The sequence below is a fragment of the Muscardinus avellanarius genome, assembly GCF_963383645.1.
Source record: "Muscardinus avellanarius genome assembly, chromosome: 13".
Taxonomy (NCBI): Eukaryota; Metazoa; Chordata; class Mammalia; order Rodentia; family Gliridae; genus Muscardinus; species Muscardinus avellanarius.
In genome coordinates this window covers 39,185,858-39,209,484 of record NC_137799.1, presented here as the reverse complement: position 1 = coordinate 39,209,484, position 23,627 = coordinate 39,185,858, and the positions used below count along the sequence as shown (strand labels likewise).

The window sequence follows — 23,627 nt, the reverse complement described above, 5'->3', positions numbered from 1 at the left end:
TAAAATAGGTCTGGGAGTATAGCCTGGAGGTAGCAAAGTCCCTGGGTTCCACCCCCGGTACCACAAAAATAAATAAATTAAAAATAAATAAATAAATAAAAAGGGCTGAGATTTAGTTCGGCGAGTGGTAGAGTACCCCTGGGTTCAATCCCTAGTATGGGGAAGGAAGAAAGTGCTGAGACTATAAACTGTTAAATACTATAGCCTGAGACTTAAGCCAACATTATCAAGCTTTTTTTGATAAAATGCTGATATAAAAAGGAATATGGATTGACAAAAGATATTCTAAAAAAAATATATATATATATAATATAAAATTAAATCATGGTTTAAAGCTAATTTTATTAAGTAGTTACTATAATCATGTTGTTGAGGTGGTTTTTTTTTTTTTTTTGGCAGTACTGGGGATGGAACCCAGGGGCACAGGCATTTTACCTCCAGACTACACCCCCCAGCCCTATTTTTTATTCTATATTTTGATACAGGGTCTCACTTGAGTTGCAAAGGGCCTCACTAAGTAACTGAGGCTGTCGGCAACCACAATCCTCTTGTCTGACTCCTAAATGCTGGGATTATAAGCATGCACCACCATGCCCAGCTTTTTTTTTTTTTTTTTTTTTTGGTAGTACTGAGGATTGAACTCATGGGTTTTCTACCTCCAGGCTACAACCCCACAGACCTACTTTAATTTTATTTGGATTTAATTTATTTTTTATTTGGAAACAGGGTCTTGTCAATTGCTGAGAGCCTCACTAAGTTGCTGAGTCTGGCTTCAAATCTACAATCCTCCTGTCTCAGCCTCCCAAGTACTGGGATTACAAGCATGTGTCGACATGCCTAAAATTTCTGTTGCAGTAAAATTCATCTTTTTACTTGGAAGTGAAACTATAAAAACAGCCTCTTTAAATTTTGTTTGCTTATATGATGCACTTAAGTCATTCTAAAGAGGGATTTATGAGTTGTACATTACAAAGACAAATCAGGGCTGTGTGCTTAACATGTAAGATCTAATGAGAATAAAGCATGGACTTACTGGAGGAGGCACACTACATACAGGGAGGTGTTGTCCACTGAAAACCACAGAGCATCCTGGGACCTGTTGTGTACTGCAAGCAGGGATGTGCTGGCCTGTGCAGAGTGGAATCCCATGTGGTGCCACTGTTGTTACTGTATAGGAAACAGGGACTGTTCCTTGATGGAGCTATTAGGAAAGAAAAATTTAATTCCAGCTCTTTAGATACAACATTAACTATTACAAATTAATATTTAGATATTTCATTTCTCTTCTCAGCTGCATATTTTCATAATGTATTTCCTTTAGCAGTTTCAACCAGAATATTTGTCTTCTTTGTATAGGAAAGCTATTTCAAGAGTATATATGATCCTAGCAGAACTGAGACTAAATCCTTCACTCAACGAGATTTGGTAATCTCATAAGAGCTAGGCATGGTACACACTTGTAATCCCAAGACTTAGGAGGCTGAGACAGAAGAATTGCAAGTTCAAAGCTAGCCTCAACAACTTAGTGAGGTTTTCAGTAACTTAGTGAGACCCTGTTTCCAAATAAAGTAATAATATAGGTCCAAAGGTGTAGCTCAGAGGTCAATGTCTCTGGGTTCAATCACTAGCTCTAAAAAAAAAACAAAATAAAACCTCAGGAGAATAAGCTGCCTACTGTTACATTAATACTTCTAGTTGAGACCCCTTAAAAAAAAAAGCACTAAAAGATAGTGCTGGGGGCGTAGTTCAGAGGTAAAATGCCCCTGGGTTCCATCCTCAGTACTGCAAAAAAAAAAAAAAAAAAAAAAAAAAAAAAAGAAATCATACTACTTGCTGACACTGCCCTCAAACCTGCGATACTCCTGTCTTATCCTCTCAGGTCCTGGGATTACAAGCATGCACCAGCATGCCTGGCAGTTTGCTTTTCAAAATTTGCCTTCCTCCGCCAGGCGTGGTGGCGCACGCTTGTAATCCCTGCGCTTGGGAGGCTGAGACAGGAGGATTGCACAGGTTCAAAGCCAGCCTCAGCTACTCAGTGAGGCTTCCAGCAACTTAGTGAGACCCTGTTTCCAAATAAAATATAAAAAAGGTCTGGGAGTATAGCCCAGAGGTAGAAAGCCCCTGGGTTCCACCCCCAGTACCACCAAAAAAAAAAAAAAAAAAAAAAAAAAAAAAAAAAAAAGGGCTGGAGGTGTAATAGAGGTAGAATGCCTCTGTGTCCACAGTACCACAATAAATACATAAATAGCTGGACATGGTGGTGCACACTTACAATCCCAGTACTTATGAGGTTGAGGCTGAGGCAGGAAGACTGTGGTTTCAAAGCTATCCTTAGCCTAAGCAAGACTCTCAGCAACTTAGTGAGATTGATTCAAAGCAAAAAATTAAAAGGGCTGGGGATGGAGCTCAAGACAGAACGCCCCGGCTCAATGCCTAGTACCACAAAAAAAAAAAAAGGGGACGGGGGGCCGGAGATGTCACTCAAATTCAGTGGTAGGGTACCCTGGGTTCAATCTAGAACTGGAAAATAATTTCACAAATATACTAAAGGAAGCTGGGTATGGTGGCACACGGGATTCCAGCATTCAGGAGGTTGAGACATGAGGATTGTGTTTCGAGGACAGCCTCAGTTACTTAGTGAAATGCTTTCCAATTCAGTGAGAACCTGTTTCAAAATACGGAATAAAAAATAGGGCTGGGGGTGTGGCTCGGAGATAGAATGCCCCTGGGTTCCACCCTCAAAACCACACGCAATATAATACATATATACTAAAAAAATTTTAATTGAGTTCATATAACACTTGAATATTAATAAAAAGTTATAAGTAAAATACTTCACTTCCAAGCTGGGCATGGTGGCGCACGCTTGTAACCCCTGTGCTTAGGAGGCTGAGACAGGAGGATCGCACGGGTTCGAAGCCAGCCTCAGCTACTTAGTGAGGCTCTCAGCAACTTACTGAGACCCTGTTTCTAAATAAAGTCTAAAATAGGTCTGGGAGTATAACCCGGAGGTAGAAAAGCCCCTTGGGTTCCACCCCCAGTACCACCAAAAACAATTTGAAACAAAAAAAAACTTCATTTCTAGAGCCCACCTACGCTGAGTCACTTTCTCTCTTACACAGTACAGTGTTTTTTCTATAAGATGCTCAGTGTCATCCAGGGTGTTGGTGATGCGGCATTTCTTAAAACAATCCATAAACAAAAGGAAGGCTATTCTGTGTTAGATTCTTCACTCAGGTTTGTTATTACATAGAGTTGGTCTACTTTTGAATTCTGCTTGGAGAATGATGCTAACTCACCTTTCTCCCAAACGCAATTACATAATTGCTATGGACTAACTATAGAAGTTTTGGTGCTGGCCATGAACAACTAATAACTGTTACAACTGCTACCTGGTTGACACCAAGATTAAGATTCTATTAACTGTGAGAAACAACCCAACTTCAGTGATATTAAAATATAAAATAATAACATTTCATAATCAATGAAATATAATAGTCCTCTATTTCTTTTTAACACCGCCAATATCCCTATTAAGTTCCATAAGGACTCCCTCCTGGTCAAATTGAATTCAATTACCACTCCCCATCCCTACTACCAAAGTAACCAGTGTCTCAATTTTGTGGTAGTAATTTTTCTGTTTTTCTGTATGGCTCTATCACTTAGGTATGAAAGTTCTTTTTAAGTTCTACATCCAAATTCTATCTCAAATGTGGTATTGTTAATGTTTTCTTCCAGGCAATGATTTGCCTTTTTACTTTGCGAATATTATTTTTGGATAAGCAAAATTTTTAGGGTTTTTTTTTTTTTTTTTGGTGGTACTAGGGGTGGAACTCAGGGGCTTTTCTACCTCAGGGCTATACTCCCAGACCTATTTAATTAAATTAATTAATTTATTTATTTATTGGTGGTACTGGGGTTCCTGGAAACCCTCCTACCTCCAGGCTACACTCCCAGACCTATTTTTATATATTTTTATTTGGAAACAGGGTCTCTTAAGCCAGCGAGGCTGGCTTCGAACATGCGCGATTCTTCTGTCTCCGCCTCCCAAGCACGGGGATTACAAGCGTGCACCACCACGCCCGGCTCTATTTTTTTTATTTTTTATTTTTTGCAGGTCTGGGGATGGAACCCAGGGGCATTCGAACTCCGAACTACACCCCCTGTCCTATTTTTTATTCTTTGAGACAGGATCTCACTACGTTGCAGAGGGCCTAGCTGAGGCTGCCCATGAACCACGATCCTCCAGTCTCGGCCTCCCGAATGCTGGGATTACAAGTGTGCGCTATCACGCCCGGCCCTATTTTATACTTTATTTGAAAACAAGAGTCTCATTAAGTTGCCAAGAGCCTCACTAAGTAGCTGAGGCTGGCTTCGAACCTGTGCGATTCTCCTGTCTCAGCCTCAGTGCTGGGATAACAAGCATGCACCACTACACATGGCCTGCAAAATTTTTAGTTTTAATAAAATCCAATTGTTAGTGTTTTATAAAGGTTAGTATGATAACGCTTTACTTTGTGTAGTATGATAGTGCTTATTATATCCTGATCAAGAAATTCTTGATTATGCTAGGTGTGGTGGCACACACTTGTAATCCCCACGCTTGGGAGGCTGAGATAGGAGGATCACACAGGTTCGAAGCCAGCCTCAGCTACTTAGTGAGGCTCTCAGCAACTTAGTGAGACCCTGTTTCCAAATAAAATATAAAATAGGTCTGGGAGTATAGCCCAGAAGTAGAAAAGCCCCTGGGTTCTACCCCCAGTAACACACACACACACACACACACACACACACACACACACACACACGAAATCCTTGATTATCTCAAAAGGATAATCTTTCATTAACAATTTTATCTTTTACATTTAGATCTAGAATCCAATTTGAAGTTTTGTAAATGACACTAAGTAGAAGCCAAAGTTAAATTCATCCGGATATCCAGTTCTTCCTGTATCATTAATTAAAAAAAAAATCTTTCTTTCCCTTCTTAAAATCCTTTAAAATCTTTGTCAAAAATTAAGCAAATATACGCCAGGCGTGGTGGCACACGCTTGTAATCCTTGCGCTTAGGAGGCAGAGACAGGAGGATCACGCAGGTTCGAAGCCAGCCACGCTGTCTTAAGAGAACCTGTTTCCAAATTAGAAGTAGAAGAGTTTTCAGGAACCCCAGTACCACCAAAAAAAAAAAAAAAACCACCAAACATAGTGTGTACATGTTTGTACTCCCAGTACTTGGAGACTGAGACAGGAGAATTTCAGGTTTGAAGACAGACTTAGCAAATAGTGAGACTCTCATTAACTTAGTGAGAGTTTGTTTGAAAACAAAAATAAGGCTGAGGGTTTAGTTCAGCCTCTGGGTTCCATCCCCATTGCTACAAAACACAACAAAAATTAAGTGAACAGCCAGCATGGCATGGTGACGCATGCCTATAATCCCAGTACTCGAGAGCCTGAGGATCACAGGTTGCAGGTCAGTGCACAGTTATTTAGCAAGAATGTTTCAAAATATAAAGGGCTAGAGGTTTAGCACAAATATAGAATGCCCCTGGACTCAATCCTTGGTAAATAAACACACACACACACACACACACACACACACACACACACACACGAACATATATTTATTTCTGACAGGGAACACGAACACAAACTTTAAGTATGATTTACTATTACTTTTCCATATAATTAGGCTTCTCCCTTTTTTTAGGTGGGATACTAGAAATTGATCCTCTCCAGGGGGCATATTTTGTTTTTTATTTTGCAACAGGATCTCTAAGTTACTGAGAGTCTCATTAAGCTTCTGAGGCTCATCTCCAATTTTTGGTTCGCATGTTTTGACTTCTCAAGTAATGGGATTATAGGTGTGTGCCACCATGTTCAGCTAGTGCTTTTCCTCTTATTTATTTAAAAAGCCTTCCCTATCAAAGGCTACAAAGCTATTTCTATTTTACTTTCTTAAAAGCTTACCATTTTGCCTTTAAGATTTAAGTCTTTTATCTACATAGACTTGACCTCTGTGAATAGATTGAGGTAAAAAGGTCTAGTTGCACATTTTCTTTTGGACATCTAATTGTCACACCATTATTTAATAAAAATGTGCTTTTATCACCTCATCTGCAGTCATTTATTAAATATAAAGCATTTATAAATGTGTTAGCTTATTTCTGGGCTTTATATCCTATTTCATTAGCCTATTTGACTATGGTATAAATGCCTTCATTACTATAGCTTTATAGTAAGTTCTAATAATCGAAAGTGCTACTCTGCCCACTTTGTTCTTCCTCCAAATTATAAAACAGTGGCTTTCTAATTGCATTGTGCATTAGACTCACTGGACGGACTCTCATACCAAATTGCTTGGTCTCACATCCAGAGTTTCCGATTTAGTAGGTCTAGTGTATAGTTTGAGAATTTGCATCTCTAACAAATGTGTAGGTATTGCTGCTGCTACTCAGCTAATTCAGATCACATGCTGAGAAACATTTGGTCTGGATTCTAGACCAGGGTATCAGTTGGTCAATTATTTCTTAAAGGTTTATATAGTGATATTTTAGGTTTGTGACAAAGGTTCAGATAGTGAGTATTTTAGGTATGTGACCACTTTAGTTTTGGTACAAAGTAGCCATAAAAAGCAAACGAACATATGCATGATTGTGTTCTATCAATTTTAAAAACTGACAGCTTTTGCAAAATTGGATCTTTAAAGTCAAACTGTTCACCATTTAAATAGGTTTATATAATCTTCAACAGTGAATTATAATCTTCTACATTGACATCTTAAACTACCTGTGTTAAGACTGTTTCTTAACTTCCTTCATGCTACTGTGATTTTCAGTGGCATTTTTTTCTTTGAATGTTTATTCTGTGTGAAATTTAAATTTCAATTCAAGAGAATGAAGAACTTAATTAAAAGGGCTACATTTCAGGTAAAATTAAAAGAACTCTGCAACAAAGAATCGAATAATTTCAATAAGCTCCCAGTAACCTTTACCTTACTTCCTGAACATTCTGCTACTGTACCTGATCATGTATGTCAACCATTACTGCATTCTGTTGGGGTGGATGAGCAGCAGGATGTAACAGACGGGGAGATACATTCGGAGGGTGGAAGGCTCGAGGTTCCTCTATTGCTTGCTGCTGTGCGTAAGGGAGATGGTGATAGTTTTCATCCTGACTAATGGAATTATGTCGAGACAGACGATCCCTTCTTCCTCTTTGGCGCCTGACAGGAGGACTGAAATATAGTAAATGTCAAAGAGAAGGTAATTTACTATAATGTTGCTATCAAGAATATATTCTTTTTTTTCCCCCCTGCGGTACTGGGATGGAACTCAGGGGCATTCTACCACTGAGTGACAACGCCAGCCCTATTTTTTTATTCTTTATTTTGAAATAGGGTCTCATTGAGTTGCAAAGGGCTTAAGTAATAGCTGAGGCTGTGTGCGAACCACAATCCTCCTGTCTCAGTCTCCCAAATGCTGGGATTACAAGCATGTGCCACCATGCCTGGTTTACCTATCAAGAATATATTCTAGCTGGGTGTGGTGGCACACACTTGTAATCCCAGCATTTGGGAGGCTAAGACCGAAGGATCGCAGATCATGGACAGCCTCAGCTACTTAGTGAAGCCCTCTGCAACTTAGTGAGACCCTGTTTCAAAATAAAGAATAAAAAATAGGGCGGGGGTGTAGGTCAAATGCCTCTGGGTTCCATCCCCAGACCCACAGGAAAAAAAAAATATATATTCTAAGGTTAGGTTAAGTATTAAGTAACTGCTATGATTACCCATCAGCTCTAAAAAGTTACAAATTTAAGTAAGTTTCATCAGCCAGGTGGGGTGGTGCAAGCTTGTAATTCCAGTACTTGGGATGCTGAGACAGGAGGATTGCACAGGTTCAAAGCCAACCTCAACTACTTAGTGAGGCTCTCAGGATCTTACTGAGACACTGTTTCCAAATAAAATATAAAACAGGTCTGGGAGTGTAGCCTGGAGCTAGAAAGCCCTTGGGTTCCATTCACAGTACCATACACACACAAAAAAAAGTTTCATCAAGGCCAGGCTGGATGGCACACGCTTGTAATCCCAGCATTCGAGAGGCACAGACCAGAGGATCACGTTTTGTTGGACTGCCTCAGCTACTTAGGCCTTTCTCAACTCAGTGAGACCCTGTTTCAGAAATGAAAGATTAAAAAATAGGGCTAGGGGTGTAGATTGGAGGTATAATGCTCCTGTGTCCCATCCTCAGCAATTTAACAAAATTCTCAGCAACCTAGTGAGAGCCTGTTTCAAGAAAAAAATAAAAAGAGCTGCAAGTGTATTTCAGAGATAGAATGCTCCTGGGTTTATTTCCCAATATTACACATACAAAAAAAGAAATAAATCTATGTATGCTATCTAAATGAATATGGCAAATATATTTTTATGTATAAAAATATTTTATTTTTTGGTGGTACTGGGCATTCTACCTCCGAGTTATACCCTCAGCCGTATTTGAGGGGGGGTAATGTAGTGTTATTTCTCTCTTTCTCTTTTTTTTTGGTACTGGGGGTGGAACCCAGGAGCTTTTCTACCTCTGGGCTATACTCCCAGACCTATTTTATATTTTATTTGGAAACAGGGTCTCACTAAGCTGCTGAGAGTCTCACTCAATAGCTGAGGCTGGCTTCGAACCTGTGCAATACTCCTGTCTCAGCCTCCCAAGCACGGGGATTACAAGCGTACGCCACCACGCCCCCAGCTCTTTATTTTATTATTCTTGTGGTGCAAGGGATGGAACCCAAAGGCTTTCTACCTCTGGGCTATGCTCCCAGACCTATTTCCTATTTTTTTTTTTTGAAACTGGGTCTAAGTTCCCGAGAGCCTCATTAAGTAGCTGAGGCTGGCTTTGAACCTGCTGATACTCCTGTCTCAGTCTCCCAAGTACTGGGATTACAAGCACACCCTACCACACCCGGTTTTATTGTTTATTTTGAAACAAGATCTCACTGAGTTCCAAAGGGCCTAAGTAATAGCTGAGGCTGTCCCCAAATCAGGATCCTCCTGTCTCAGCCTCCCAAATGCTGGGATTGCAAGTGTGTGCCATCACACCAGGCTATAAGAATATTTGAGAAGATGATGTTATTAGAATAAGACATAACAATTCTAAGTCTTTACCATATGCAAATGAAAACAAATGTGCACATTAAAATCAGTTACTTAGTGAGGCACTCCACAACTAGTGAGACCCTGTTTCAAAATAAAGAATAAAAAAATTGGTCTGGAAGCAGAGTCAGTCATAGAATCCTCCTGGGTTCTATCCCTGGAGGAGGAGAAGGAGGAAGGGGGGGGGGAGAAGAATCAAAATGGAATATACATTCAGACTACCATCCATTCCATTCCTTTATTTTTTTATTTTTTGGTGGTACTCAGGTGAAACCCAGAGGCTTTCTACCTCCAGGCTATTCTCCCAGACAGACCTCTTTTATATTTTATTTGGAAACAGGGTCTCACTAAGTTGCTGAGAGCCTCACTAAGTAGTGGAGGCTGGCTTTGAACCTGTGTTCAAAGAGGTCCCAAGCATGGGGATTACAAGTGTGCACCACCACACCCGGCTCCCATTCCTTTATTTTTAAATAATTTAGTGATACTAGGGATTGAACCTAGGGGTATTCTACCTCTCGGCTACATCCCAGCCCTATATTAAAACAGGGTCTCACTAAATTGTGGAGGGCCAAATTATGGAACCAACCTGGATATATGTCAACAGATAAGTGAACATAGAAACTGTGGTATTTACACGCAATGGAATTTTACTCAGCCATTAAAGAGGGACAAAATCATGTCACTTGCAGTAAAATGAATGGAACCAAAGAATATTATGCTAAATGAAGTCAGCCAGTATCAAAGTTAAGAGTCAGCTGGGCGTGGTGGCGCATGCTTGTAATCCCAGCATTTGGGAGGCTGAGACAGGAGGATAGCGATTCGCGTACTTAGTGAGTCCCTGTGCAACTCAGTGAGACCCTGTTAAAAATAAAGGAATGTCCCTGAGTTCCATCCCCAGTACCCCCCCCCCCACACACAGAGAAAAGCCAAGGGTCATATGTTTTTACTCATACAGAAGCTAGAAGAAAATGATAAACAAAAGGGATTTTTAAATAAACCAGGAGAGATCAGTAGAATAGCAGAAGGGTCTAGGGGAGGAGGGAAAGAAAAAAAGGAGGCTTGAGGAATGACCCAGTTTGAGTAATGCTATGTCCATATGTGAATGTATCACTACTAACCTCACTAACATGTAAGAGTCCGGGAAACACACCAAGCACTGTATGCATGTATGTTTGTATCACTTTGAACCTTATTATGATGTATAATTACATCATATATAATGTATCATTATAGGTATATTTTCTAAAAGCTTTTGAAGAATGAGAAATGATGAAATAAATAAGCATGTACTATTAAATAATGATTACATAAATAAAAATTATATTGAAAAATAAAATAGGGCTGGGTATGTGGGTCAGAGGTAAACCACCCCCCTTCCCCCATTCTAATCTTTAGTACAAAAACACACCACAAAAAAACCTGAAGTACACAAAAAAGCCCCCTTTAATCTGTATTTTTTCCTCACAATTTGTCACTTCCTATTCTCTACTTGAAAATAATTTCAATAGCTCTCAAACTAATCATTAAGATGTAGTCCCCATGCTTACATAAAAGTCTCTTCATAATTTTAACCCCTATCTTTTCTGCATTGCCTACTTTTCATTATATCTATTGCATACCTCTGTGGTAGAACATCTAAGAAGCAGAATTATTGAAATCTAGAGGGGTGGGAGAGACTGAACTCAGGGGCATTCTACCTCTGAGCTTCTCCCCCAGGCCTATTTTATTTTTGAGACTGGGTTTCACTAAGTTGCTAAGGGCCTTGTTAAATTACTAAGACTGGCTTTGAATCTGCACTTTTTCTGTCTCAGCCTCCCAAGTACTGGGATTACAGGTGTGTGCTATTATGCCTGGCTAGAAAGAAATCTACTAAGAAATATTTGATAAAAGATGGACAAATATTTTGTTCAGCTGAAATATTTCCACCAGTGTAAGAAACTTACTTTGTCATTTTGTTTTCATACATGTAAATAGCAGACAAAGTCGTTTCTCTTGGCCTCACTCTTTTTGGTCTTTTTTAGATTGGGGGGGGCGGGTCTGGGGATAGAACCCAGGGGCATTTGACCTCTGAGCTACACCCCCCTGCCCTACTTTTTATTCTTTATTTTGAAAGAGGGTCTTATTAAATTGTGGAGGGCTTAACTAAGTAGCTGAGGCTGTCTGTGAACCACGATCCTCTGGTCTCAGCCTCCTGAATGCTGGGATTACAAGCCTGCGCCACCATGCCCAGCTTTTATATATTATCTATTCAAATGTGATTAGTCTTGTGGGGCGTGGTGGCGCATGCCTGTAATCCCAGCACTTGGGAGGCTGAGACAGGAGGATCACACAGATTCGAAACCAGTCTCAGCTACTTAGTGAGGCTCTCAGCAACTTAGTGAGACCCTGTTTCCAAATAAAATATAAAATAGGGCTGGGAGTATAGCCCAGAGGTAGAAAGCCTCTGGGGAGTTCCACCCCCAGTACCACAAAAACAAAACAAAACAAAACAAAACATGATTAGTCTCAAGTTTTCAAACATACTTTCAGTTTTTTTTTTTCTTAAGTCATCTAATTAACAATCCTGGAGAGGGAAGGATATATACTTTTACTTTTCTTTGTTCTATACCCATATCTTATGTTCAAATATTTTTGTATTTTATTTGTAAACAGTAGGCACACATTCAAACTGATATATCTTTTCTGCTTTTGTTGCTAACCAATAGTTCTGAACTCTTCTTCAGAATTTATCATTCTGCACTGGGCATGGTGGCGCATGGTTGTCTCAGCTTTTGGGAGGCTGAGACCAGAGGATCGCAGTTTGTGGATAGCCTCAGTTACTTAGACTCTTTGCAACTCAGTGAGACCCTGTTTCAAAATAAAGAATAAAAAAATAGGGGTGGGGGTATAGCTTGAAGGTAGAATGCCCCTGGGTTCCATCCCCAGTATTGCTAAATAAATAAATAAATAAATATAAAATCATTCTGCTTCCTGTATATAGTATGATAGCTTATTTAAAAATGCTCTTATATCTTGATGTTATACTAAAATGATAAATCAACTGTTAGAATTCAAAGTTAAAAAATAATTTAACAAATTTGAAGACTTATTACACTGCCACCCTTTAACCAGTGCCTAATAAGAAGCTTATGATTAATTTGGTTTTAATTTCTTTCTGGATGGCTGTGAATTTTTATTTATCCTTGAGATGTTCTGAAACTTCACCAAGATCCTACTCAGAACTCAGCTTTTTCCCAATTCTTGAAATATAACTTTGTATTATTTCTTTTAAGGTTTTCTGCTTGAGCCCGGCATGGTGGCACATGCCTTAAGAATCTCAGGACTAGGAAGGCGGAAAGAGGAAGATCACAGGTTCAAGGTCAAGATCAGCAACTTAGCAAAATCCTGTTTCAAAAATAAAAAATAAAAAGAGTTGGGCCTGTAGATAGTAAAATGCTTCTGGGTTCCATCCTCAGCATCAAAAGGGGATGGAAATAAATAAATAAATAAATAAATAAATAAATAAAGAGACTTCTACTTATACTGCCTCATTATGGAAATGTTATTAGATATATTTAGAACTGGTAGTCCTGTATCAATATTTTAAATTTACTTTCTCACACTTTCCATTTTGCCGTTTAATATTATATTCTAGGAAATCCCCACTTTTTCTGATCTGACCATTAAAAAGTTTTTAAGTTTTATTAGTTGAGACTTCTAATTGATTTTAAAAATATATTTTCTTGTACATCTAATACTTATTTTTAAATTCTACTTTGCCTATTTAATGTTCCGAATCAATGCCCCCATTTATTCAAGGTCTGGGGGAGAAGCTCAGAAGTTGAAGGAAACCAACAAAAAACAACAAACAAGGGAACAATGGCAAATTCCCAGAGTTTACCCTCTAGGAAGTTGGGGGAAAAAAAGGGTAGTACTAGGGGTGAAGAGGAATGATACTCTTTTGAAGGATCCATAATGCTCTATTTTAACCTAGGGGAAGGGCAGATGTGTTTATTATTTATTTGACTAAATATCTGTTTTACATGTTCTGAATGAATGGCACAGGTCAGTATAAAATATGAAGTCTAGAGCAGGTATTCCAATCATATTTCCTCATGCTTGTTACTTAACTGCTATACAATAATTTGACTGGTAGCTGCACACTACTTAAAATTTTCCATATAACTAGTTAATAAGGTACTGGGTAATGTAAAAGTCTTATATCAACAGAATATAGTTTACACACACAGTGTCTTATTTGGAACATAGAATGGTGGTTTTAAGATCTCTTCTGAGCCGGGCGTGGTGGTGCACACTTGTAATCCCAGCATGTGGTAGGCTGAGACTGGATGATCACGGTTCGTGGCCAGCCTCAGCTACTTAGTGAGGCCCTCTGCAACTTAGTGAGACGCTGTCTCAAAATAAAGAATAAATAATAGGGCAGGGGGTGTAGCTCAGAGGTCGAATGCCCCTGGGGTTCCGTCCCCAGACCCACACACAAAAAAAAATCTCTTCTGTGCTAATCTGCTCAGGATGCCATAACAAAACACTACAAACTGGGTGGCTTAAATAGCATCATATTCGCTCAAAGTGCCGGTGCCATCATAACTGGTTTCTGGAGGTCTCCTCCTGGCTTGCAGATGATCATTTTCTCACTGTGCCTGTACATGGCAGAGGCTGAGCTCTTATAAGGACACTATCCTATCTTTCTTACTAGAGGCCCACCCTTATGACCTTAATTACTTTCTTAGAGGTCAAACCCACAAATACAACTACACTGAGAGCTATAGCTTCAAAATATGGATTTTGGAGGTATGCAAGCAGTCCATGACAGTTTCCAAACTCAAGGTTATTACTTTCCTTTGATTAGCAACACTCTGAACATGCAAACAAGGTATCTCACCTCAATTTCACACTACTGATCTACAATAAGAAATGCATGCCGGGCGTGGTGGCGCCCGCTTGTAATCCCTGCGCTTGGGAGGCAGAGACAGAAGGATTGCGCAGATTCGAAGCCAGCCGTGCATGCTGGCTTAGGAGACCCTGTTTCCAAATAAAAATGTAAAAATAGGTCTGGGAGTGTAGCCCGGAGGTAGAAGGCTTCCAGGAATCCCAGTAACACACACACAAAAAAAAAAGAAAAAAAAGAAAAAAAAGAAATGCATGATCTCAGGCAACAACCAAAAAGGAAGAAACTCAGAAAGAAAAGCATTCCCCTCAGAAACAAGGGCAATGCCCACAGAGAAGACTACTGAAAGTGGAACTCAACTTGAGTCATTTTTTCATATCACAGGCTCCACAGTTTTTTTTTTTTTTTGGTGGTACTGGGGTTCCTGGAAGCCATTCTACCTCTGGGCTACACTCCCAGACCTATTTTATATTTTTATTTAGAAACGCGGCTGGCTTCGAACCTGCGCAATCCTCCTGTCTCCGCCTTCCAAGCGCAGGGATTACAAGAGTGAGCCACCACGCCTGGCTCCACAGTTTTTTAAGAAACATTATTAAGCTCCTTATTGCCTTACAGGATACAGAAGGGACAGGTATAGAGTGGAGAAGAGAGAGCTCATTTTTTTGTTTTTGTTTTTTGTTCTTGGGGACTAGACCCAGGGGAATTATTTATTTATTTATTTTTACAGAACTGGGGATGGAACCAAGGACATCTACCTCTGAGCTACACTCCCAAGGCCTAGTTTTTATTCTTTAATTTTGAAACAGGGTCTCACTGAGTTGCAAAGGGCCTAAATAGCTGAGGCTGTCCACGAACTGTGATCCTTCTGTCTAATTCCCTGAATGCTAGAATTAGAAGTGAGCACCACCATGTCTGGTTTACCTTTTATTTTAAAACAGAGTCTTGTGGGTTGCTGAGGGCCTCACTATGTCTCTGAAGCTCCTCCTCTCAGTCTCCCAAAGTACTGGGGTTACAAAGAATGTGCTGAGCCAGGCATGGTGGTGCACACTTGTAATCCCAGCATTTGGGAGGCTGAGACAGGAGGATTGTGGTTCACAGCAAGGCTTAGCTACTTAGTGAGGCCCTTTGCAACTAAGCGAGACTCTGTTTCAAAATCAAGAATTAAAAAATAAGACTGGGGGTATACCTCAGAGGTAGAATTTCCCTGAGTTCTATCTCCAGTACTGTTTAAAAAAAAAAAAAAAAAAAAAAAAGCATGTGCCACCATGCCTGGCAAGAGAGCTCATTTCTAAGATCCCCATTATTTCCTTATAAACTATAGAATGCATTTGAATGCATTTTTTCTTTTGGGGTTTGAACTGAGGACTGAATCCAGAGAGATTCTACCTCTGAGCTACAACTCAGCCCAATTCTTATTTTTATGTTGAAACGGAGTATTGCTAAGTTGCCAAGGCTAGTCTCAAACTTGCAAACCTATCTCAACCTCCCAAGTACTGAGGTTATAAGTGTGTGCCAGGACTCACTTATACAATGAATTTTTTTAGAAATCAGGGTTGTAGACTAGCCCACAAAATGTCTTTAACTAAAAGGTTTGAATTCACACATAATGGCCTAGAGATTGTGGTTTAGTGATACAGTTCTTGCCTAGCATGTACAAAGGCAGGGGGCAGATCCTAGCACTGAAACAATGATAACAGCAAGACATAAATAAACTAGTGATTTTAGGTAAACCACTTCAGCCTCTTTCAAATTCCTTACTTGTCAGTTACAAACTAAATGAACTCTTATAATTTAGTGTGGGATCCTAAACAACTTATAATGTTTTTTATATACAAGTATATATATTTATAAATAAATGAAATTAAATTTTCTTCTATTAGTAGAATTTATGAGTATTTTTAAGAAGTTATAATCAACCAACCTTCTTCTGTTGCGTGCAGGTGTGTTGCATCGTTCCCCTGAGAAGTGATGTTGGCTTGGTCGAACTGATGGGGGCTGCCTATTTGATGTCATCTCCCATGGTCGCATTGGTGGTGAGGGAGCTGGTGATGCTGATGTATAATCAAACACTGAATGAGAGAGGCGTTGTCTCTTAGGACTTGGGCTATCTTCACTCTGCCAATGCAATAAAATAAATTCACTAAATAAGACTTATTTCCCACTACTACATATGTAAAATTGTTTAAACATATTTATCCTAAAAATGTAAAGATTACACAAACACTATCAATAGAAATTAAAAACCCTAACAGAAATGCTAAAGTGAGAGTGGTGGAGAGGAGGAAGTGAGGTGTACAGTATATATTATCACATTAAAAATAAACTTTTTAAAAAAGTCATCATAAAAATGCCAGGTACAACATATAAGGCATGTAAGAGTGCATTAAGCGTTAACATAGTACTTAGCTTTCTCATCTAATTCACCTGAGAAATTCCACTATGCTCTGCCAGTTAATAATTTAAGCATCAACTGTCGGCTGAGTGTTTGGTTTAGGATTAGGCCAAACCCTCAACATGATTCTATATCATACGCCTCTCTTATTTTTGTTGCTTAGGCTGTTATATTTTTTAATGAGGTTATATAAATAAGATTTACAAAGAACAGATAAACATTCAGCTCATCTAGATTATTAGTTCTTATAGTATCAGAGCATTTATAGAGGCATTGTCAAGTTTTCAAGGTCACAGTATAGCTATAAAACTGATATGATCATTTATCTTCATTATTAATTCTCTAGGATCCCCCTTCCCATTTGATTTTCCAATTGAGTTTCATCAAAACTGTCAAAAATACAAATTAGTGGAAAACCTGATATTGCTTTATGTTTTTTTTTTCTGCTGTAAGAAATTCTTTTTTTTTAAATTAATTTATTTTTTAAATTGGTGCGTTGTAGTCATATATCAATCACATTGGAGTACAAGACTTGAGAGGATATACAAGCACACATCATCCAATTAGCCCTCCTCCAGCCCCCGTCCCATTCCCTCCCCCTCCCTCCATCCCACACTTCTTTGGTGATTTACTTTGATACATTTGTTTATGTACCTCCTGCGTTTTAAAGAGGCTCTGTCCTCCAGTATTACATACCCTCTGATTGGTCACATTAGTTGCTTCACTATAGGGCCCTTTCTATAGCTCAACCTCTTCCTGTTGCCCTTTTCCTCCTAGTTATTGCTGATTAAGAGAAGCGTCTGATTTATATTTTCTGCGATATTTCTCTGTGCATGCTGCGTTGCAAGTACCGATCCCACTCTTGATGGTCCCATTAGTGGCCTGGCTACTCAGTGGACTGATCCAGACCTCGCTGGCTCAAGCAGCGGCCTTGTCTCATGGGAGGCCCCAGTTCTGGTCTCGCTGGCCCCTGAACCGGTCTAACCCCTAACATAGGACCTCTGCTATCAATAGAGGTCCTGATAGCATCTTTCCTATCTCCAATCTACTCCTACAAATTCTATTTGGGCATTAAGAGTACAAATTTTGGTTTCAAAATAATCAATGCCTGCTACAAGCACAAAAAATCTTATCAGAACAATAGCAAAAGACTATATGGAGTTACATATTACAATGTTAGGTTTTAAGAGATAAGCATATAAAGTAACTGATTATTTAAGTTGGCAGAAATAAAGCAAATTGCTAAATGATCATATTTATTCATAATTATTTAGCAGAGGAGCCGGGCATGGTGGGACATGCTTGTAATTCCAGTACTTGGGAGGCTGAGACAGGAGGATCACCATTTGCAGCCAGCCTCAGCTACTTAGTGAGTCCCTCTGCAACTTAGTGAGACCCTGTTTCAAAATAAAAAATAAGGCTGGGGGTATAGTTCAGAGGTAGTATGCTCTTGGATTCAATCCCCAGCACCCCCCTCCCCACACACACACACATACACACACTTACTTAGCAGAGGTATTCCAAAAACTATGTCATTCTCCTTCTATACTTAAGAAATAAAATTCAATTTTGTTATGTAATAAAACAGAAAATAGTTCACAGAATATCAAAGTAAGCTTTTATAATTCTCCCTACCACACTAACCCCTCCCTTTCTTCCTTTTCCTTTTCTTTCTTTTTTTTTCTTCTTTCTTTCTTTCTTTCTTTCTTTCTTTCTTTCTTTCTTTCTTTCTTTCTTTCTTTCTTTCTTTCTGTGGTGGTACTGGGAACAGGGTCTCTTAAGCCAGCTGAGGCTGGCTTTGAACCTGAATGATCCTCCTGTCTCCGCCTCCCAAGCTCAGGGATTACAAGCATGCGCCACCACACCCGGCTTCCCAGGCTATCTATCTATCTATCTATCTACCTATCTATCTATCTATCTATATATATATATATATTTTTTTTTTTTTTAATTTGGAAACAGGGTCTCCTAAGCCACCAGAGGCTGACTTCGAACCTGTGTGATCTGTCTCAGCCTCCCGAACACAGGGATTACAAGCATGCACCACCATGCCCAGCTATTCCTTAATTTTAATTTTAAAAAATCTAGTTGATAATCTCAAAACTTAAAAATGGTTAAATAACCATTAAAGTTTTGATACTTTGATTAAAAAGAAAAAAAGCAAAACAAGATCTAAATGAACTACATATGAGCACCAGAAACTATCTCATATTTTTAAAACAGATTTGAGTAACAGTGATTTGTGGAGGGGGGAGAAGAGATTGACCACAGGGGTGGTTTACCTCTGAGCCACAACTCCAGCCTTTTTTATTTTTTGATTTTGAGAAAAGGTCTTGCTAAATTGCTCAGGCTGGCCTTAAATTTATAGTCTTCCTACCTCAGACTTACAAGAACTGGTATTACTTGGGTGCCATAATGCATTCTACTATACTGACTTTTTCTTTAACTGGAAAGTGAACCCATTCCACCTCCAAGCTATACGCTAGCCTTTTTTTCTTTTTAAGTTTTTATTCTGAAACAGTCTCACTGAATTGCTGGAGCTGGCCTTGAACCTGAAGATCCTCCTGTCTCAGCCTCCCAGGTACTAGGATTATAGGCATGCGATACTACACCCAGCTACACTGGCTTTTTGAAGTACTGGGGATGGAACCCAGGGGCTTTCTACCTTTGAGCTACACTCCCAGCCCTATTTTTTATTTGTTATTTTGAAATAGGGTCTCACTGAGTTACAGAGGGCCTCACTAAGTAGCTGAGGCTGGCCGCGAACCTGGGTCCTCCAGTCTCAGCATCTGGAATCCTGGGATTACAAGCGTGCGCCACCACGCCCAGCTTTACACTGGCTTTTAAAGTTAAAAAAAAGTTAGCAGCAATCATGATCATTAGCTCTCACAGGTATCCTACACTGCACATACTAGCAGTGCAAAGTCTGATGCAAGCTATAATAATGAGCTTTGCTTTTTTAAAATTTTATTTGCTGAACTGGGGGTTGAACCCAGGGAAATTTTACCTCCAAGCCACACACCAAGCTCCATTTTTTATTCTTTATTTTGAAACAGGTTCTCAATAAGTTGTGGATGCCCCACTAAGTAGCTGAAGCTGATGATGAAACTATGATCCTCCAGTTTCAGGTTCCCAAGTACTGGGATTACAAGTGTGTACCACCATGCCCAGTGATGAACTTTTAATTCTAAAACTTGATGCCTGATTCTGGCATGGTGGCACATGCTTATAATTCCAGTACTTGGGAGGCTGAGACAGGAGTATTGCAGGTTCACAGCCAACCTCAACTACTTACTGAGACCCTATTTCAAAATAAGAAAATTTTAAAAATAGGAGTGGGTGTGTAGCTTGGAGGTAGAATACCCTTAGGTTCAATTCCCAGTACTGGAAAACAAACAAACAAACAAACAAACAAACAAACAAACAAACACTTGATGCCTAAAAAGAAGGCAACATGATAAAGCACTTGGGCTATAAAGTTTTTTTTTATGGTACTGGGGATGGAACCCAGGAGCATTCTACCTTCAAGCTACACCCTGAGTCCTATTTTTTATTCTTTATCTTGAAACAGGGTCTCACTGAGTTGCAAAGGGCATAAGAAGTAGCTAAGGCTGTTCGTGAACCATCATCCTCCTGTCTCAGCCTCCTAAATGCTGGGATTACAAGTGTGTGCCATCATGCTATAAAGTTTTATATATGTTCAGAGAAGTTGAAATTGTGGGTTAACATCATTCTTATTTTATAGGAAATACAATGCTTTTTGTTTTTGTGGTACAAAACTTTGTACCAGAATGCTTTTTGTTTTTGTGGGGATTGAACCCAGGGACATTCTACCTCTAAGCTGGAAACCTGCAGTCCCGATTTATTCTGAAACAGTGTAAGTTGCCCAGGCTGACCTCGAACTTGTGACCCTCCTGTCTTAGCCTCTCAAGTATTGGGATTACAGGAAGAGTAGAGATAAGGAAAGATGCTGAGAAAAGTCCCTCTCCTCTTCTCTTTGTGCTATGATGGTTTCACATGGGTGAAAAAGAAGACACGGAATAGGAAGTGAAGAAAAGTGATCTATTCATTAGTTTCTGGTATTAAGTCTTGCTTAATTTACTCAGCACTTAGTGAGGCTCAGCAACTTAGTGAGACCCTCTTTTCAAAAAAATATAAAATAGGTCTAGGAGTATAGCCTGGAGGTAGAAGGCTGCTGATTTCCATCCCCAGTACACACACACACACACACACACACACACACACACACACACACAAGCTCCTAAGGATTACTATAAAATAAAAATGTATGGCCTTTTTTTAATAGTATAAGGGATTGAACCCACAATATTCTATCTCTGAGCATTATTTTTCTACCTCCTGGCATTATTCTGCTTTTTAGTTTGAAATGTGGTCTAAGTTACTGAGGGTCTAATTGCTGAAACTTGCCTCAAATCTGTGCTTTTCCTGTCTCAGCTTCCTAAGTACGGGGATTAAAGGTGTGCACAACCAAGTCCAGTAATGTGTGTGTGTGTGTGTGTGTGTGTGTGTGTGTGTGTGTGTGTGTGTGATACTGGGGGTGGAACACAGGGGCTTTCTACCTCTGGGGTATACTCCCAGACCTATTTTATATTTTATTTGGAAACAGGGTCTCACTAAATTGCTGAGAGCCTCACTAAGCTGAGGCTGGCTTCAAAACTGTGCGATCCTCCTATCTCAGCCTCCCAAGCGAGTGCCACCACGCCCGGCTCCAAGTCCAGCAATTTTATATATTTTAAATAATGAATGTGAAAACAATTAGAAAACTAACATACTCTATATCATCAATAACAGAGTTGCTAGTAGGGAATAACCAAGATATCCTATTTTTGGACTGGAAGGACATAACCAGGGAACAGTAGAAAATTTTATATGTCGATCATACAATACAGTTTACAAAATTTTATCTACACATCATCTCATTTAATTTTCCAAAGCTTATGCCTTAAACCATATTGATAATACAAAAAAATGTGTTTCTAGTAGTAAAACTAATTGACAGTTTGGTGAATATACTGCCCTTGAGCTACACAATGTACATAATCCTATTTCACATGGACTTTCATTCTTTGCTATATAGCTCTGATACTCCCAAATTCAGAAGATTCCACTATAAAATCCAATCTCTTGGACAGATAAAATAATATTCTAGGGGCATGTACTATTTGTCTGTAGATCTGAGAGAATAAACTGTTTTTTTCTTCATGAAATCCCAGAGAAAATGTTTTATGTACAGTAAGTTCTTGGGAAGGGATTCTAGTGATATAAGCGCCAACAATTCCATTATAATGAGTAGGATCCAATGATGTATGATGCTGTGTCACTATCATTAGATACATTCCAGAATCAGAACCCTAATTTATAAAGTAGTTTTCTAAGGTTAAGGTAGGTCTGCACGGCTAGTTTTAGACCAGCACAGATTAGTAATGGTTATGTCTTAGATTTTCCTGATTTTGTTTTTTGGGAGGGGGAGTAGTAGAGATTGAACAGAGGGGCATTATACCTCCAAGCTACACTTCTGACCCTTTTTATTTTGAAATAAAAATTTCAAAATAAATTTTCTTGCTAAATTGCTGAGGCTGGGCCGGGCGTGGTGGCGCACGCTTGTAATCCCCGCGCTTGGGAGGCAGAGACAGGAGGATCACGCAGGTTCGAAGCCAGCCGCGCGCGCTGGCTTAGGAGACCCTGTTTCCAAATAAAAAAAAGTATAAAAAATAGGTCTGGGAGTGTAGCCCGGAGGTAGAAGGGCTTCCAGGAACCCCAGTACCACCAAAAAATAAATAAATAAATAAATAAATAAATAAATAAATAAATAAATAAATAAATTGCTGAGGCTGACCTTAAACCTACAATCCTCCTGTCTCAGCCTCCTCAAAGTAAAGGGATTACAGGTGTGTGCCACCATGCCTGGCAATATTCTAGATTTCTAATTATACAAAACACTATTAGGTAGCCGGGCATGGTGACGCATGCTTGTAATCCCAGTATTCGGGAGGCTGAGACCAGAGGATTGTGATTCGTGGACAGCCTCAGCTACTTAGTGAGGCCCTGTTTCAAAATAAAGAATACAAAATAGGGCAGGGGGTATAGTTCGGAGGTCGAATGCCCCTGGATTACACACACACACACACACACACACACACACACACACACACACTCTCTCTCTCTCTCTCTCTCTCTCTCTCTCTCGCGCGCGCGCGCGCTCTCTCTCTCTCTCTCACACACACTCTCTCTCTCTGCTCCCCAAAACTTGATGCTACAATTGCACTGTTTTTAATAACTACATTTAGTTCTATCAGAGTATTGGATTCTATTCATCACATATCTGTAATATTTTAGGTTGTAAATACAGATTAATAGTTAAAAACCTGAACTATAAACATGAAAACATGGAAAAAAGATACTAAGAACAATTTGAAATCAAGAATTCCTTTGAAATACCGACATGGAGGTATTCTGTAGAGAGCTGAAACTCAAAGGCTAGAAATATAAATTAGGGAGCTTTTGGCAAATAGAAAGTTCTCAGGTTAATGAACCTGCAGGCACAGGCAAAATTCCCCAATGTTTATACAGTCATATGCTACATAACAATGGGAACATGTTCTGAGGAATGTGTTGTTAGGCGATTTCATCACTGTACTAACAACTCAGAATGTACTGCCATCAACCTAGATTGTATAGGCCAATCAGTAAACATGCCATCCCCCCATCCCTATGACACTGGGATTGAACCCAGAGGCATTCTTTCTCTGAGCTATACCTCCAGCCCTATTTTATTTTTGCGGAACTGGGGAAGCCAGGGGCATTCTACCTCTGAGATGTACCCCCAGCCCTATTTTTTTATTCTTTATTTTGAAACAGGGTCTCACTAAGTTATGGAGGGCCTAAATAGCTGAGACTGGCCATGAATTTGTGATCTTCCTGTCTCAGCCTTCCAAGTACTGGAACAACCACGCTGGGCTTCCTATTTTATTTTTAATTTCTTTTGGTAGTACTGGGAACTCAGGGGCATTTTACCTTTGAGCCACACCCCCAGCCCTATTTTATTCTGTTTTTAAATTATGAAACATGACCTCACTAAGTTGCACAGGGCTTTGCTAAGCTGCTGAGGCTAGTCATGAACCTGTGATCCTCCTGACTCAGCCTTGCAAGTACTAAGTTTACAGATGTGCACCACTATGTCCTGC

At 39.5% G+C, this 23,627-nt stretch overlaps 1 protein-coding gene across 3 annotated transcripts in view; it reads right to left on the bottom strand.

Annotated features, from left to right (window-relative positions):
- Nucleotides 1–23,627, bottom strand: part of RNF38 (ring finger protein 38) — a gene marked incomplete at both ends in the record, with an annotated part of 130,077 nt that overhangs the window by 23,189 nt on the left and 83,261 nt on the right. For all 3 annotated transcript variants that reach the window (XM_080709602.1, XM_080709603.1, XM_080709604.1), the window contains 3 exons: nucleotides 1,034–1,201; nucleotides 7,021–7,234; nucleotides 15,952–16,145. In XM_080709602.1, coding sequence (XP_080565728.1) covers nucleotides 1,034–1,201; nucleotides 7,021–7,234; nucleotides 15,952–16,145 — 576 coding nt within the window. The remainder of the gene's footprint in view (nucleotides 1–1,033; nucleotides 1,202–7,020; nucleotides 7,235–15,951; nucleotides 16,146–23,627) is intronic.